General features: G+C 43.2%; 1 protein-coding gene across 1 annotated transcript; it reads left to right on the forward strand.

Annotated features, from left to right (window-relative positions):
- Positions 1 to 7248: 7248 nt before the first annotated feature.
- ODAPH (odontogenesis associated phosphoprotein) lies at positions 7249 to 14252 on the forward strand. Its single transcript, XM_024579001.2, has 2 exons — positions 7249 to 7315; positions 13918 to 14252. Exons 1-2 carry the CDS (start codon positions 7249 to 7251, stop codon positions 14250 to 14252), a joined length of 402 nt encoding a protein of 133 aa, XP_024434769.2.
- Positions 14253 to 18916: the final 4664 nt, after the last annotated feature.

The following is an 18916-nucleotide window of genomic DNA, read 5'->3' on the forward strand; positions in this document are numbered from 1 at the left end:
CATGTCACGGCTCTGCCTCTTGCTAGCCACGTAACAACCTCTCTGTGCCTCGGTTTTCTCATCTTTAAAATGAGGGTGACAATAGTACCTATCTTGTTGGATTAATGAGGACTAAATGGACCAATGGATGTACAATAATTAGAAGTGATGCTTAGAATACAGGAAATGATATATTATTAATCACATAAGGAAACTGAGGGGCAGTAAAGCTGATTTATCCCACTGATTTGAAACTGTTTCAAACCACAGATACAGGAAGGCTTTCATAGTGCGCATCACTCTGACCCTGACCAGGACAGTATTGCCATCCTGTTGAGAAAGCACTGGGGGGATGTTAGGAAACTTCCCAGGCCTCAGGCTCCTGCTCTGCAAAATGGGAGAGTGGGAGATGTGTCTAAGAGGGCTGAAATGCGTCCTAGGAGAAATCCCAGCAGAAGATGCCCTAGCAAGCCTTGCAGGGATGTCATCCAGGCCACCGTAGAGCAGCACCTCCAAATCAGTACCAACCACAGAACCTTCAGATTCCCCGAAGGAGCATCTGCCCATCCTGCCGACAGAGAACCCTCAGCCACCGCAGGCCTCCAGGGATAAGCCTCGCAGCGCCAGCCACTGCTTCCTCAGCCTGACTCAGGGGCCAGGCCTGGTACCCACCACTCCCCAGGCTACCTGACTCATGTAATCCTGACTCATGGAGGCCCTAATGGCAGCCTTCCGCATTACTCACTGTGGCCGACCGTATGAGGGGAGTGCCTCTCCCAAACAGGCAGTTTCTACAGCAGGAGACTGGCCTCGTTGGACACAACAATAGTTTGCCCTTGCTTCTCCAAGGCCTGGCAGCCAAACAGGACCTTCATTGCACATAGATGAGCCAGGTGAGGTGCAGCTGACCCACCCTCAGGCAGGCAGACATCCAGGTGAGGCCTCGAGGATGTGAAAGGCCGTTCCCCAGAGCGGCCCGCAGAGCTGCAGAGGAGCAGCTGGAACAGTCCAGCCTTTCTGCACACTGCTGGGTGCAGGTTTTCCCCTCTCAGGCTGCTTGTTTCCATTTCAGTTCATACGGAAGGATGATTTATACGATCACAATTTGAGCATCTAAAATAAATTACTTTGTTATTATAACCATTTTTATTATATTCAAACCCAGTATCTTCAGAATTTGTGCTCCCTGAAATTCTAAACACATTTTTGAACCACCTGGAGGGAGGGCAAGGGAGACTGACAGGAGAAACAAAGCAGGAAAGTCGCCGTGAGAGTCCCCCCAAAATACAGGGTTCAGCCTCCAGTTAGAAGACAGGCTGCCCTGAGATGGGGGTGGCGGGTACTCGGCCAACAGAATCTTTCTTTAGTATACGTGTTAGAGGCAGTTCAGTGCTCACAAACCAGCCGAAAATCCCTGAAGTCACAGCACACACCCCCGGTCGAGGTGCCCTGGCTATGCCCTGCATTACCTACACACACCCAGACTTCTATTTTAGGAGAATTTGGGTTTTGTCTGTTCATACATGTTTGTGCCCTAAACCTGCAGAGCAGCACGTATGTACAGGAAAGTGAGATGGAGAGAATATGGGTGTGTATCCGTCAGGGTTCTCTGGAGAAACAGAACCAATAGGTTGTATTTATAAAGAGGGGAAGTTTATTTTAAGGAATTTGCTCACATGATTATGGAGACCAGCAAGTTCAAAACCTGCAGGGTCCAAAAATCCTGCCAGTCTGGAGGCCAAGGGAAGGGCCAATGATGCAGTTTAAGGCTGAAGGCTGTGTGCTACAGCTCATCCTTGCTCTTCTTGCTCAGAGGACATCAATCTTTGTTCTATTCGGGCCTTCTACTGATTAGATGAGGCCCACCCACAATATGGAGGCAATCACTTTACTCAAAATTTACCATTTAAAAACATTAACCTCATCCTAGAGCATCCTTGCAGAAACATTCAGAATAAAATCTGACCCGATATCTGGGCACCATGTGTCCGCCAAGTTGTCACATAAAAACTAACTACCACAGAGTGCGAGTGCGAAGAGAAAGACAGCAGATGAAACTGTCCTGAGCTCAGATCCAAAGAGCAGGGTGTGCCCGAGATGAAGAGACCCTGGGTAAAGCCACCTTCTTGCCCTTTTGTCCTTTCCTGATGGGTACTTGCCAGACAACAAGGTGCATGAACTCTCGTGCACAGGCGGAGACCCTTCTCTCCCCCCCTCCCCAGACACCCCTCTATCCCTGTATTCCAGACTAGCTATCGAGTTTCCTATGTGTGAGGCAGGGAGGCCACAGCTGGAATTAAGACTCAGTTCTTCCATACATTTAAAAATGGTTAAAATGGTAATTTTTTTGTTGTCTATTTTATCACAATTTAAAATTTAAAAAATTAAAAAGCCTAGGCTGGTGTGGCTCAGTAAATTGAGTGCCAGCCTGCAAACCAAAGGGTCACTGGTTCAATTCCCAGTTGGGGCACATGCCTGGGTTGCAGGCCAGGTCCCCAGTAGGGGGCCTGGTCAAGAGGCAACCACACATTCATGTTTCTCTCCCTTTCTTTCTCCCTCCTTTCCCCTCTCTCCAAAAACAAATAAAATCTTTAAAAACAAAATTTAAATATTTTTTAACATTTTTTATGGTTGTTCAAGTACAGTTTTCTGCCTTTCCCCCCCTTGAAAACAAAATTTTAAAAATTAAAAAGACTTAGTTCTCCCCATCAAGGATCTCAAGTCCAGAGAGAGAGAAGACAGATACGAAGCATGTTTTTAATGTAGGGGCTCACCCACGGTAACAACAGGGCAAGCCAGAGAACCCAGAGCCCTCTTGGGTCAAGAGAAACTGCACTTAGCTCACCTGCTCTCCTCATCCTTTCTCTCCCCTCTGAGCAAAGCTGCTCCGGACAGAAGGACCGCCCAGCACACCGGCAGCTGGGCTGCAAGCCAGTTCCTCCTACTGCCCGGGTATGCCTATCTCACTTCTCCAGTCCTGCCACTTCAAGGGACCACTCCTCAGACTGATGAAATATTAAAGTTTGTCAGTATTGGGTCATTAATGCACTAATGTATGTTTTTCTTCCAATTTTTATTGATGTAAAAAGCAATATTACAGCAGCATTTAAAAATTTAACCACAATCTCACCACCTGATCACATCCAACCACAGCAGCCAAACCCTCAGACCAAAAACCTTGCTGTGATTCATGACTCCCGCATCTCCCCCAGCCTACTTCCAATTCACCAGGAAATCCTGTCAGTTCTACCCTCACAATATGTCCAGAATCTCCCTATTTCCCGCACCTCCACTGCTACCACCCCAGTCTGAGTCACCGTCACCACCCCCCTACACCACTGCTATAATCTATTATAGCTGGAGTGCCTGCTTCCACCCTGCAATCTGTTCTCCACAAGTGGCCGGAGTTGTCCTTTCAAAATGTAAGTAAGACCATGCTGTGCCTCTGCAAAATCCTCCAGTGGCTTCACATAATGACCCATTGCTCCTTGACCTAACCCTGCCGCGTCCCCCTGGACTCACTCTGCCCAGTCACAACACCCCTTTGTGGTTTATGTTACATGGCGAGCCTGCTCCTGTCCCAGGACCTTTGCACTGGCTGTCCCCTCTGCCTGAAATGCTTTCTCCCCATAAAGCCATATGAATAGCTTCCCTACCTCCTTCAAGCCCCTGTTCAAACATCGTCTTCTAGTTAAAACTGGGACACCCACCACCGTTTTTTACCATTATTTTTAATTTTTTCTATAGTACATATTACAAAATATTGTAACATTGTAACAAAGTCTACCATATTATATAATTTACTCCTTTGTTACAATTATTATTTACTCTCTGTCTCCATCCCACTGAAATGATAACTACACCAGGACAGGTATTTTTTGTCTGTTTCGCTCATCAGGAATACTGTCTGGCACATAGTGAAATAGTTGCTGAATGAATGGTGAAAAAAGTACACACTAACAAAGCAACACTCTCCAGTCCCAGACTCCCTGCTTCTCACCCTGACCGGTGAGGCTCGTTTGGTTGGGCATCATCCTGCAAAGCAAAATGTTGCCAGTTCAATTCCCAGTCAGGGCACAAACCCGGGTTGTAAATTTGGGGTGCATGTTTCTCTCTCACATCAATGTTTCTTTCTTCCCTTGTCTTTCTCCCTCCCTTTCCCTCTTTCTAAAAATAAATAAATAAAATCTTTAAAAAAAAAAGGAAAGAAAATCTGTGCCTCTCTGGGCTCCAAACCTAAGAAGAGGACATGAGGGACTTTTCTCTAAGAAGTTCAGGAAGCCTTCTTAGACCGGGGTTCCTTCTGCGCTGAAGCATGCCACTACAGCGAATGGGAAATTTTTCTCAGGGAGACCTAGACGCAGACCCAGGGCCCAATGAGAGCAATGAAAATTCCATCTTGGTTGGTATTTGGTTAGAACAAGGTCACATAGCAAGAGGTGGTTGAACCGCATGACCCTTCAGCCACCAACAACTGTTTCTCCCCAAAAAAGCATTATAAATATTGCTGTATTTTAGCAATCCCAACCATTTAGTAATAAAAAGTTCTTATTTATTTTCCACAGGAGCATCAATTGGCCTTTGCCTGTTGACAGGCATTCTGTGTGACACTTTCTAGAGATTGGCAAGGACACATCCTGGGGTGGGAAGGTCATGGGACACTGTAGGTGTGATGGACACAAATCAGGGTAGCTCCTGGGCCAGAATCCCCAGTGGTCCAGTTTCTGTCCGCCCCCCTTTCTTCTGGTAGCCGATCCCTCTCTCCCTTCTGCAGACACAAACTTGGGCGACCAGAGTTCTTCCCTGGGCCATTTCTAAATGGTGCTGGCCGGGTAGAGCTTCTTTCCTCACAGACTGTTAAACTGCAGGATATAAAACAAAAGGCCATTAAAATAAGAATATAAATTAACTAATCAATTAGTGAGTAAATGAATGAATGGATTTTTCAATCAAAGTAAACATACGCATTAGACGAAAAATCTCAGTTCTGAATCCCAGCCCTACAGTCAACAGCTGAATCTTTGGGAAACAAATGCACCTACTAAGTTATTGTTAGAAAAACACCGACGCCGACTGTCCACATGGGCCCTTAACACGCTGGAGCAACGACAGTGGCCCAAAGCCCTTAGAGTTTTCTTGACTCTGGGAATATGGATATTTGAATCTCATTGATCAGCCTTCCACTAAGTGATACAGTTATGGTTCGTGGATTTTTAAAGTATATAATTGAAAAGTATTTTTACCAAAAAGTTACCACATTTGCAATAAGATTTCAGAAATATTTCCTTTTTAAGTTAAATAAAGATTTTCACATATGAATTTGATAACCTGGTAACCTCACAAGAGCTTTATTGATTTTATGCACTGTTGAGTCCTTGGTTTTGCTCCACACATAACATATAAATAAATAAGATGGGCAATTCTTAGGTACTCTATATATCAACAGTAAAGAATATGTAAGGATTTTCTGCCAAATAAGAATTTAAGAAAGATTTAAGAGTTTGTCCTTTTTGAAGTTGTGTTTCTTTATTTTATAAATTTTAGGACAAAGATACAAATGGGAAAAATGTGTCATTTGTTTTTGTTATTTATTTTCATCAACAATTAAGTTGGAAGCTCCTTAAATCCATTATCAAAAAGAAAGGCAATCAAAAGAAATAATATAAATATCCATCAACTAAAAGTCTGGTTAAGTAATGTACAGTAAACCCATAAAATTGAACACTGGGCGGTAGAGAAAGAGAGGACGTGGACCCGACTTTACTGGCACGGCAATGTGTTGTTTCCAGCGCAGGGGCTCAAGCGGCACCTGCAACACGCACCCGGTGACGTAAGATTACAGATTTCGTAGCTCTGCCTCAGACCCTCCAGTACTTCTTCTCGCTCAACACGCGGAACCCCTTATTGTTATTACTTGGTTAATATCTAATGTCCCGGCCAGACTGTGTGCTGGATGAGAGTGGGGACCCTGTCTTTAGCCCCACACTTAGGCCCTGGTTTGGCACATGAAACATGGCCAGCAGAGACCTGTTGCAGCTGGGGAAGCACCTTCATCTGAGGAGAGGAGCTTGAGCTGGATGATCCCTGCTTCCTTTCCAAACTGCTGACAAATTGCCCATTTAATCCTCTGCTCTAGGACTTTGCCTGGGATTGTCATCAAGCCTGTGGAACTTGCCATTTTCTAATTGTGAGTGTTTGCCTTCTTACTCATTTTGGTTCTCAGTTCGCATAGTCTCCCTAGTTAGACTGTCAGCTCTTCTAAGCTAGGGACTGCGTTTTGTGTTGTTCATTCTGTAATGCCCAAGAAAATGTTCTGCCCAAAGTGGAGGCCTTTGAGTGACTGAATGATTTGGCAGGTATCACCTCCTAAGAGAACAGGAAATTGGAGTCGGTATAACTTTATAACAACCCAACCCCACCCTTCCACAGGCCAGGCACCGTGGTTGATTCTATGTCAATCAGTTGCCCCCCACAAGCCCCCAACTGGGGACCTGGCCTGCAACGCCAGTATACGCCGTGACTGGGAATCGAACGGGACATCTTTCGGTTCCCAGGCTGGCGCTTAGTCCACTGAGCCACACCAGCCAGGGCTGGAGCCAGTTCTTTGTAACTCCAAGGCCCACACTTTTAATCACTTGTGACTATCTTCTCCACTGCCCCGGCGGCTGACAGTTCTTCTTTCAGGAAAAAAATGGGTACAGATGTATCACATTCATCTTTTTGGCAACTTGGTGCATGAGAAGGAGCCCTGGAAGGGCAACTGTTTAAGTTAATCTTACCAGACTTTCGTGTTTGTTTAGACAGTGACCACGGTGGCTATTAGGGAAGCCAAAGTTCTGCTGCCCTTGGCCCCTGGACAAAAGCAGAGGAGAGCAAGCCCTAAACCCTGCTCAGAGGCCTGTGAACAGCCACTTTAAAGTGCCTGCGTCAGGAAGCCTTCAGAATCTAGAATAATGCCCACAAGTAAAAAAGGGCACAGACGGTGAAGAAGATTTGAGGGAATTACTGTAAAAGAACAGGGAAGGCGTGGTTGTCTCAAGTCTGACTCCAAGGACGGATGAATGATATTTGGCTGGGATTACAAGAAGCTTCTGGTTGATAAATACTTTCTGGAATTTCCTTGCTGATTTCTCAGCCTCACACCGCAGGCCCTGACCACAGTGGTCCACTATGCACATGCACATTACCTGACTCAGGCTGCTGGTGACTCACCGGCTCCCCTTTAAATCAGGGCTGGGTTCAAGGCAGCGACTGCTCAGGGCAGCGGCCATGGCTCACAAGCTCTGCTTCTCCCACTGGCTGTTGGCCTGCTGGTTGGTGGTAACTGTGGCAGAAGGTAAGGGTTTTGTTTTCATTCTGCTGTGGGCCCACTAATCAATAAGTTGTGTGAAAAGATAAAATTTGGCTCCTTGATTATACATGTCCATAAACTGAAAATATTTATGTCAGCTTCTACCAGGCTGTGTGGTTGAAGAAGAAGAGGCTGAATTTTATCATCTGAACACCTTGGTCTTTGTCTCACCTCTGCTTCTTTGACTTTGGACATACTTAACCTCTCTGATATCTGTCTCTTCATACATGAAGTGACAGTATTAATAACATGCATTATGATGGGGGTGGAGAGGACTAAATGAGCTATCATGCAAGAAAGCTCTTCAGGCTTAAAACGCTATATGAATACGAGTTACTATTGCTCTAAAGCTGAGAATTTGCCACCCTGAGTCGTAGCAATGTCCACCTCTTTCTATCCCCGGAAGCACAGTAATTTGCACATGGTGGGTGTTTAGTCTCTGTTTGTCAACTGCTTTAATTAATCACATCTATTTACCTGTGTTTCAGTGCTCGTCCGGTGAGCACAGATTTCTTTCTCTAGGATTATATTAGATTCCATTTCTCCCCTCTTCCTGGTCTTTTCCCTTTCCTCCGCTATGAAACTTTCAAGTGGCCTGAGCCTTCGAATTGGCTTACAAACGCCTGAGGAAATGAAAGACAAGGACAGGGAAGGGAGGGGAAGGGGCAAAGAGATCCTGGGAGACCCGGGTCTGAGGGCTCAGTTGCCCTCAGCTCCGGAACGAGATGCGATTCAGGGACTAGAGGCCCTGGAGTCAAAATGAATCCTTCTCCCTTCACACGGCCCTGGGGGCTTTGCTGGGACCCAGCTAGAAGTTAGTCACCCCCACCCCCCAACAATTCCCTGCTTTCACCCGCCAGTGCTCACAACAGAGCAGAGAGCAGAGCGGCTGGACAGACCAGAGCCCACCCTGTGCAGTCTCTGCGTGAACTCTGGTGATCGGGGCGAGGACGCAGGGACCACGCGAAGCCCTGCCCTGATCCATTCCAAGACTAGGCCCCCAGGCGTCACTTGCTAAAAGTGGCATTGCAATGAGGCACCATAGCACAGAACTAGCCACCTTCTTTCCAGAAAGTGAACCATGCGTCAGGAAACTCTGGAATGTGTAGCCAAACAGGTTCTAATGAAATTAGAAGTGTATCCACACCTAAAAGAACACCAATTCAAATGTAAGAACTGATTTTTGAACTTGACTCGCTCTTCCTCTCTGGCCCTCAGACTGGCACTGACATCCTTCAAATGTAGCTTCCCTCTACCCAGGCCGCCCTGGTTCCCCCTTGCTGCTCACTTCTACCTACCCTCCCCATCGGCCTCTCTCCTCTCTCTGTCAGGCTGTGGCTGTCCCCTCCTCCTGTTTTCACCTCTGTTTATTGCAATTGTGCTTCACCTGATGATGTTTAAATGTCACTATAGTATTGCCAATTTTAAAATTGCAATCTCCTCTTTCTCTGACATCTTAGTCTACTTAATGATAATTCGTACATCGCCCATGAACTTGCAGTGTGCCTGCACTTCTGAGCTCAGGCCGTGTTTTTATCATCTCTGCATTTGCCGCAGCACCTAACACAGTAACCTGCACCTGCCGAACAATGATTAGACTCTTAGCAGAGAACTAAAATAGGCCTGTGTGACACTTTCTGGCTCTGAATTATTTACCTGTAAAATTAGAGATTTGACCAAGGTAGCCAGTTATTCTGTGAGCCTACAAAATGAATTGAGTTGCAGTTAACCAAGTTAAAATCAAATTGAGTTGAGTTATGAGTTAATTAACTACAGGATTATATTTCTTTCTGGTTCCACTCCAAAAGCATATGAGAATTTTTCTAATACTCCATGTGCCACATAAAGGAAGAATTGCATATTATAAATCAAGTATGAAGCTTACTTATATTAAAATCAGCATAATTCGCTGTGACCCAGCTATTGTCTGCCCAAACAACCACAGACTACAGGTAATTACATATACTTGCTAAAAAGGTCTTCTCATCTCACCTTTTTTTAAAGTGCTAGTTGTTGGTATGCCATGAGTTTTATGTCTAGACTATAATAAACCCATTTAAAATTGATATACAAATGCTAAGCAATATTTTGGTTTAACTTTTTATTTTACTCTAATTTTAAATCTAAGTTATTGTGAATTTTCCAGGACTATAATTAAATACTCAATGAGCTTTACAAAAATCCACAGAGAGTAAAATTCAGCATCTGCCTGGCCATTCATTCAATTTTCAGCTCTGTCCTGGGCACCACTCTGAGCCAGAGCTATTCCAGGCGCGAGGGACATAGCCGCGACCAACAAAGTCAATAGTCCCTGTCTTCATGGAGGTAATTAGATCAGTACCCTTTACTCTACCGATAGTGCACAGATTTTATGTATAAAGTACAACCAGATGGAACCAAGAAAATGGGGCTCCTGCTAACAGAATCTTCCCATAACGTTCAGGATGAACAATAACAGTAGCTAACACCTACTAAATGCGTACTGTGAGTCGGGGATGTTCTGAGCACGTATCTCATTTCAGATAACACCACAAACCCGTCCCATAGGCGGTATTCATTTCTTCATTTTACACATAAGGAGAAGGAGACTCAGAGGAGCTCAGAAACCTGTCTTTGGTCACAGAGTTATTAAATGGCAGAGCTCAGGAAACCTGTAGCTCTAGAGCCTACACTTTTAAACACGACGCTGTTCTGCCTCTCAAAATGTTTTTAACCCGCATTTAAATATTTGACCTACTTTGGTCTGAGTAAGGTTGCAGAAGAGCTCTCGTCTTTGACATTGAGAGCTTTGGGTGGTATGTCAGTATATCACATAATGAGAACTATGTGCTTATTAGCAATCACATTATCTCTGAGAGATAGGAACATGGTAACTTTTGCAATTATAGAAACTGAGATTTCTGCCAATCAATGAATTCTATTCTAGGCACTGTGCTGGGGCTGAGGTCTACAGGATGTGGTCAAGTGGATATTTCAGTGGAGAAGGAATATAACCACTGTAGAGTAATCATCTGACTGATGAGGATTATGAAAGTAGACTCACAGGATGCTATGGAGGCATACTGACCACTGCCTTACCACAGCCTCAGGGTGAAGGCCTCCATGAAGAAATGAGACAGGAAAACTGCACAGAAGTGAAACAAGCAAAGATGGCAGGAAATGGTGATCCAGGCACCTGGAACCAAGTTTTCTGAAGCCCATAACCATTGATGAGTTTTGCCAGAGCAGCTTCTGTGAAGTGGAGGAGGCAGTCAGATTCGAACAGATTAAATAGGTGGGGGGAAGTGTTCAGATGTCTCTTTGCAATGACAGAAGGAGGAACCCAAAGAAGTTCATGGCAGATCACCGAAGCTTTCTCTCTGAAGAAGGATGCTAAGTAATCTACTTAGAAAGGTAGAGAGAATTTTTAAGAGAATTCTTCAAATAAATGAAGATTAATGAGAATTTGGAAGTGGCTTTGAGAAGAGTATTAAAGGCTTAGAAGGCAGTGGGAACTGAGCACATAGTAAACAAAAGAATTAGCGAGCAGTATTAAGTAAGTCAAAGTTGGAGGCTATGACAGGCATCAACCCACTTACTCAGATGGGTGGCCTTAACCTTGTAAGGAAACTGTGAGTTTCCCAGATCAATCCCTACGGCTCCCACGTTTTAGAACACTTGTGCTAGCCAATCAGTGACCTGAAATCATCACCATGTGTCTAGTCTGCTGGGAGAATGTGGTTTTATGTGGTCCTGCACACATTCTTGGGTTGGTTAATGGGACAGGCGTGTTTGATCTTGAGCCCTTAGAAATTCCCAGAAGAGAACACCAAACACTATTGGACATCCCAGAGTCAGAAAAAAAGCAGCCCAGCGGGCTCCAAGACCCCACTGTCAGCTGGAGGGTATGGAGAGTAGCCTTGGGTTTTAAGAAATGAAATAAGCAGAAGGATCGGTCGGTTGGTCAGTCAGCTGGTTGGTTGGTTGGTTGGCTGGTTGGTTGGTTTGAACAGCTGGAACACAGCACACTGAGGTGCAGAGCGCAAGGTCTAACCAAACCTGATCTGATAGCAAGATGTCAAGATGCAGATGACGAGTAAAGCTGGCTTCTCCCCAAGCAACTGGGTCCTCGGCAGAAGGTTTTTGTGTCACAAATGTTCAGAACTGATCTAATTACATAGGTGGAAAGAATGAGTAATGTGGGATTTAATCATATTCTGTAGTTTGAAGTGTCTTAATCTCGTTTCGGTCATAGAATTTCAATACTCAGTAGACTGGGTGGTCTGGGAGAAAGAGTCGGTATTTCCTTCGAGAAACAGACATTCATTCAAGTGAGCTTTTAAAAAGAGTAGAACTTGAGATGGAGTGATTATTATAAGAATATCTCCAAGAACCTTAAGTACAGCCAGCCCTCAGTTGGACCAGCCCTGAAAGTCAAAAACCAAGCTACTTTCCTCATCACTCTGTTGCCACATGTTCTCTTTGAGAGGCCTTCCCCGTTTTACAGTTTCTCTGGAAAGACTGGCTTCTCTGCTTATTCCACAATGAACTGGCCAAAACCTAACACTCCAGCCCCTTCTCTACACCTTCCACTAACTGTGTGTGTCTTTTTGTTAAAATTATCAAGTGAGAATCTGATTTGTCAATGGCCAGCCAATGAATAAGTTGACTGTCTAACAGCAGTCCAATCAGCCATAGGCAAAGGTGTGCGGGACTGACCTTTCAAGGGTTGTGGGTGAAACAGAATCTCTGCAAGGGGCTATGAACACAGCGGGCAATAAGCATATCCAGTACAACCAAGAAACCTGAATTCAGCTGTTCTAACAGTGAGGGCGATCTAGCTCTTTTTAAGTACCTCAGTACTCCCAACTTCCTGTGGGGAGTTCATTTGCCCATCATTCACACTCAGCAGTCCTTTCCAGGCCAAAGTCTCTAGGGGAGTGAAGGAATAATTTTCTAAAGGGAAGCTAACTTTTTCATAGCCAATTAGATTAGATGATATAGCCAGAGGGAAGAACTTGACACTTGAACTTGATCCAAATTTTCTTTTCAGACACTAATGTCCTCCTGGTCCTCAGTGCTCATTCTGCTGCTGCATGTAGAGGCTCCCTCCCTTCCTCCTTAGGGAATGATTTCACTGCTGGGGCTAGAGAAGCAGGTCTTTTGGATTAATGGAACTTTGGGGCAAGGGGTGGGGGTGGTGGCATTTATTTTTCTTTTCTTTTTTTAAGATTTTATTTATTTTTAGAGAGAGGGGAAGGGAGGGAGGAAGAAAGGGAGAGAAACATTGATTGGCTGCCTCTCACACACTGCCAACTGGGGACCTGGCCTGCAACCCAGGCATGTGCCCGGACAGGGGATTGAACCAGTGAACTTTCGTTTTGTAGGCTGGCACTCAATCCACTGAGCTACACTGGCCTGGGCTATTTTTATTTTCTTAACATTAAGTTCTTTTTTCCAACTAACTTTCTGTATATTTTAAATAAATTTGATTTATTGGGGTGACATTGGTTAATAAAATTATATAGGTTTCAGGGGTACAATTCTGTAATACATCATCTGTATAGTGTATTGTGTGTTTACTGCCCCAGGTCAAGTCCCCTTCCATCACCATATACCTCCCCTTTACCCTCTTCTACCTCACCCCACCCCCTTTCCCTCTGGTAATCACCATACTGGTGTTTGTTTATGAGGGTTGTGGGGGTTTTTTGCTTAATCCCATCACCTTTTTCAACCTCAAACCCCTCCCCTCTGACAGCTATCAGTGTGTTCTCCGTATCTATGAATCTGTTTCTATTTTGTTTGTTAGTTTATTTTGTTCATTAGATTCCACACATAAGGGAAATCATATGGTATTTGTCTTTCACTGACTGTAAAATGCACAAAACTAAGATACTGATTGATCACATTTTATACATACATACATATGTGTATAAATATGTGTACATATGTATATGTAAATATAAATGTATACAAGTATATATGTTGTGTGTGTGTATATAATATATATATCATCTTTATCTCCATATCTATGTAACAACCACCCAGATCAAGATTTAAAGAGTTCCCTGATTACTTTTTCCACTAAGTAACAACTACCCTAACTCTAAGCTATTTTTTTAACTTTTTTTAAGCCCTAGGTTAGTTTAGCTTGTTCTTGAACTTTTATAAAAATGGAAAATTTGCTCAACATAACATACATGGAATGCAACCATGTTGTTGTATTAGTAACTCTTCTTTTTCCTTGCTGAGTAGTACAGTATTTCATTATATGAATATGCACAGTCTGTTTACATGGCTTCCTATTGATGGACATTCGTACTGTTTCCAAGTTTAGTGTAATATGACCGAGGCTGCTATGAAAATCCTTGAACTAGCCTTTTGCAGACTTATGCACTCGTTTGTCTCAGGTGAATCCCCAGAGTGCAATTGCGGGGCCATAAGGTGTGTCCACGTTTCACCTCACTGAGCCTGGGCAGTTCCTCCACACACACTTTGAGACCTCTCTGTTTCTCTCTTCTAATCTCGCTCCCCTGCTACCCCTCCAGCATCTCCCTTCTGCTTTCGTTCTCAGGCCTGCTTTCTGACTCGCATTTTTCTCCCCACAGGGCAAGAGACAGTCACCCCTCCGGGAGGCTCACAACACAATGTGGATTCTACAGACTGCCAGATCTTTACACTCACCCCTCCACCTACCACCAGGAAACCGGTGACAAGGATCCAGCCCGTCACAAGGACGCCCAAGGGTCCTTCCTATTTTTTTCCAACATGGAGGCCCAGAGTCCACATTGGGTTTCCAAACAGACCCTTCCTTCCTCCAAGGTGCAACCACCGTTCTCAGTATCATCTTTTTTTTTGGCCAAACAGATACTTTATTCCACATTATAGATATTTCCCCAGAAGAAGATTCTGGAGAGGAAGTTCATCTGAGGAAGACAGATAGAAGAGAGAAGCCCCAAACCTGCTGAAGCAAAAGAAATCAATACCTCAGAAAAGACTATAAAAAGATTTCTGGTTTTTTTTCCAAACTAAAATTATTGAATTTGAAAGTTATCTTCAACACCACTGACTATAAATGGGTTTCATCGTCAGCAGTGAAGATACTGCTGTACAGGTTATTCAAGTTTGCTAAATAGGAGCAATAGCCGCATTATTCTTATTCCCAGTATCTTTTGATCCCGGAATATTTATATAAATAAAATCCCTAAGTGAGTGGTTCTAGTCATTCCCATCCATACTGAAATGCCAGTAGAATCAGCTCCACCTTCTAAATTAGAGTGAGGAGCGTCTGAATAAATCGAGATTGTTGTAAACCAAATGAAGACATTAATGACACCCTTTTATATTCACTGGAATACTTCGCAAGGTGTATTACAAAGGGAATTTTAAAAGAAATTCTGGTAAACTGAAAGCTTTATTTAAAGCATCTCTGGCAGTGGTGTAAATAGTAGTTATTTATTCATTTACTATATTTTCATTGAGGTACAATTGATATAACATCATATCAGTTTCAGATGTACCGTGTAATGATTCAATATTTGTATATATTGCAAAAAATGATCACCACAGTAAGTCCCGTTAATTCAACACCATACGTAGTTACAAATTTATTTTTCTTTGTGATGAGAACTTGCAAGATCCACTCAGTTTGCCAACAACACCAAAAAGAAATTATAAAGATAAAAGCACAACAAGGTGATGGGAAGTCTGACTATAGATAATACTTTAAAACTGTCATAAACTGAATGACCTAACCCCCCAACTCTTTAATTATAATATCTAAATGTACTTTAATGTTAACTTTTTAAGCAACCAGTGCAAATTAGCTTGACAAGTATCTCACTTTCTCTCCTTACCATCATATAGATACTAGCTTAAATAATATACTTCCCCTAGAACTTTCAACATGGTTCTGGGCTCAAAAGTCTGATGAAGTTTACATGGATGTTCTGTTAACTCTACGACTCCACAGACGTAAGTTTACTCAACTCTAGGGACCTTGTATCCCTAGGGTGCAATGTAAGCCACATACCCACAGACTGTGTTCACTGCTTTTTCCTTCAGTCATTCTGGAAACCACCACCTCCTGTTTCTGCTGCTCATCTTGCCTGTAATGTAGACACTTGGTTTTGTACAGGTGGTCCATGTCTCACACCTGTGCCTCCCAAGAACTATGCGCAGAAGGTACTGCTGTTGCTGCTGCTTCCACAAAAGGACAAAAAGAACATAAAGACGTGAGGTCCCTGGGAATGTTGCCTGGGAAATGGAAAGAGATGGCTGTGCTTCCTTGCTGCATTAAAACAAAAAGGAAGAAAAATACCTAATTCCTTTCCTCACTTCATAGCAAATTTTTATTATAAGAACAGATATTTGCTTCGAAATGACAGGCTTCAATAAAACCCGTACTTGAAATCCTCATTAAGAAATTCTATATTATGTTAATAAACTTGCTTCTTTTTTTTTGCTTTCTCTTTGGTTCGTGAGGCATAAGTAGAAAAGGGCCAACTTTGGACGAACTTGAAGACAGAGACAGGTTTGCATGTGACTCTCACTCCCTTTCAGAACTGCACCCCCCAGCCCCATCACTGCTCACTGCTCATCTAGGCCCTCAGAGCTCTTGCAGGAGCTCCGACCATCCACAACCAATCTGATTTCACTGGGCTTTCTCTCCCCAAATATCAGAACTTTGGCAATCCAAAAGTTAACTGCTCTGAAATGAGTCCCTGAAGGCCTTGCTACATGATATTCAACATCAGGAAAACTAAGACAAACTAAAGATAGATGAACAGCTTCAATGAATTAGTCATTGCACCTATTATAGAAAGCAGACTACTTTTGCGTTTCATAGGGAGGGCCATTCACAAAATAAGGCTAGGGAAAACTGCATCCTTTTCACCCTTGAACATGTATAGAGGCCCTATATGAAAAGCAGCCCACAACTCCAAGTAAAAAGCATAGGCCTTTGTGACTTTTTTAACAAATTGAACCTTTTGGATTAATAAATTTTTCTTTAAAATACAGCCCTGGCTGGTATGGCTCAGTGGCTTAAGCGTGGGCCAGTGAACCAAAGGATCTCTGGTTTGATTCCCAGTCAGGGCACATGCCTGGGTGGCGGGCCAGGTCCTCGGTGGGGGGCACGCAGGAGGCAACCATACATTGATGTTTCTCTTCCTTTCCTTCTCCCTCTCTATAAAAATAAATAATAAAATCTAAAAAAATAAAAAATAATAAAAAAATAAAATACAGTGGTGCCTAGCAGATTTGCTGACTCAGGTATATTCCTCAGTCACTAATATCTCAAAGTGAGCTAGCTTATCATATACCATATAGGTTCCTCTTAGCATATAGGTGGGGATGGTCGCTTTTGAAGCAATGGGAGTCTGTTGGAGGGGGGTGATTAACTTTTAAATTCATCTTTTGCTTTGTGGCAAAAATAGCTTATGCAAGTCTAAAGTTCTAAGTATGTTAAAAAGGCATAACCTGAATGTAATCATCAGACAAACCCAAACCGAGGGACAGTTACAAAACCACTGCCCTTTAATCTTCAAAAATGCAGACATCATGGTAGACACGGTTTAAAGAAGATTAAGGGACACGAAACTAAATGTGATCCCACAGGTGGGAAGGAGAGGGAGAGGTTGCCATGGAGAATGCTATTGGGACAACTGTCAAATTTTTAATGTGGACCCTACGATAGGTGATAGTATTATGTCAGTTAAGATTCATAGATTTTACTCTACGTGATATGTGAGCTGAAATTTTTTAAATGCTGCAGAGTAAAAGAAATCAGTATGTGTATCATCCTTATAATTGTAGATTTCACTTCTCAAACAAGCGTTCAAATATTCTATTGACTAAGAGTTACCAAAGTACATTAAGCAACATATCACTGCTAAGTGAGGCAGGCAAAGACAAGTGCTATATGATATCACTTATATGTGGAACCTAAAAAAAATCTTACCTCAGAGAAACAGAGCGATGTTCCTCTGTTTCAAGGTCTGGGAGATGAGGAGATACTGGTCAAAGGGTCCAGACTTCCAGTCGTAAGATTAACAAACTCTGAGGATCCAATGATGATTACAGCTACTGACGCTATGCTATATACTTGAAAGTTGCTTAGAGGGTAGATCATAAATGCTCTCACCCCCCAAATTATGTGACAGGATGGAGGTGATAGCTAACGCTATGATGATAACCATTTTGCAATGTATTAATGTACTAAATCAACACACTCTACACCTTTAACCTACACGATGTTGTATGTCAATTATATCTTAATAAATCTGGCAGGAAAGCTGTATTTCACTGAAATATCACCACATATCAGGAAACAGAAGATTGCATATTAGTATATAGCATTATTTGCCTTTTCCAACTAGTACAAATTTAAACCAAAAATTTTAAACAGCCTTAAATAAAACTCTATACATCATACTGTTGGCCAGCCAAAGAACCAGAAAGAGTTAAACACACATTCCAAACAGAAAATATCTCAGTTTCAACATTGGAAATGTATGATAAGCATGAATTGGACTGTAGCAGTTCAACGACTTATGTAGAAGGAACCAGCACAAACAATTACACATGACATCTGAAACCTCATACGACAGATGCACAGGTCCTTTTGGTGGCTGCATAACCTGGTCTCCCCACTCCCTGTCCCCAGCCTCCTCCTCTCTGATCCCATTTCGCGTTCCTCTGTTCCCTTCTCTCTCCGCTCCACTCCTCAGGGCCTGTGCCTTTGCTGGTCCCTCTGTCTACAATGTCCTTCCCGGTACCCACGTGGGTACTTCCCTCACTTCCTTCAGCACACTCAAAAAATGTCACCTCTCAGGTCCTGACCTCCTCATCTAAATGCTCAGGCACAGGCTCGCTTCCTCTCCCATTCCTGGCTTCATTTTTATCCTTAGCATGAATCACATTCAGTCATTCCATATGTATTCTTAGTTATCTTTTTTATTTATATTTCATATAAAACACATTTTTTAATTTTTAATTTTTATTGTTATTCAATTACAGTTGTGTGCCTTTTCTCCCTGTCCCTCCACCCCACCCCAGCTGAACCCCACTCCCTCCCCCACCCCCACCCTCCCCCTTGATTTTGTCCATGTGTCCTTTATAGTAGTTCCTGCAATCCCCTCTCCTCACTGTCCCCTCCCCACTCCCCCCTGACCATTGTTAGATTGTTCTTAACTTCAATGTCTCTGGTCATATTTTGTTTCCTTTTTTCTTCTATTTATTACGTTCCAGTTAAAGATGAGATCATATGGTATTTGTCCCTCACCGTCTGGCTTATTTCCCTTAGCATAATGCTCTCCAGTTCCATCCATGCTGTTGCAAAGGGTGTAAGCTCCTTCTTTCTCTCTGCTGCGTAGAATTCCATTGTGTAAATATACCATAGTTTTTGGATCCACTCGTTTGCTGATGGGCACTTAGGTTGCTTCCAGTACTTGGCTATTGTAAATTGTGCTGCTATGAACATTGGGGTTCACAGGTTCTTTTGGATTGGTGTTTCAGGGTTCTTAGGGTATAATCCCAGCAGCGGAATTGCTGGGTCAAAGGGCAGTTCCATTTTGAGTTTTCTGAGGAAATTCCATGCTGTTTTCC

This window comes from Desmodus rotundus, chromosome 4 (genome assembly GCF_022682495.2).
Source record: "Desmodus rotundus isolate HL8 chromosome 4, HLdesRot8A.1, whole genome shotgun sequence".
Classification (NCBI taxonomy): Eukaryota; Metazoa; Chordata; class Mammalia; order Chiroptera; family Phyllostomidae; genus Desmodus; species Desmodus rotundus.

Excerpts from the sequence above, each read along its gene's own strand:
- ODAPH (XM_024579001.2), top strand. The coding sequence starts at position 7,249 with ATGGCTCACAAGCTCTGCTTCTCCCACTGGCTGTTGGCCTGCTGGTTG. Across the intron at positions 7,316-13,917 it reads GGTGGTAACTGTGGCAGAAG|GGCAAGAGACAGTCACCCCT; the intron begins GTAAGGGTTTTG and ends TTCTCCCCACAG.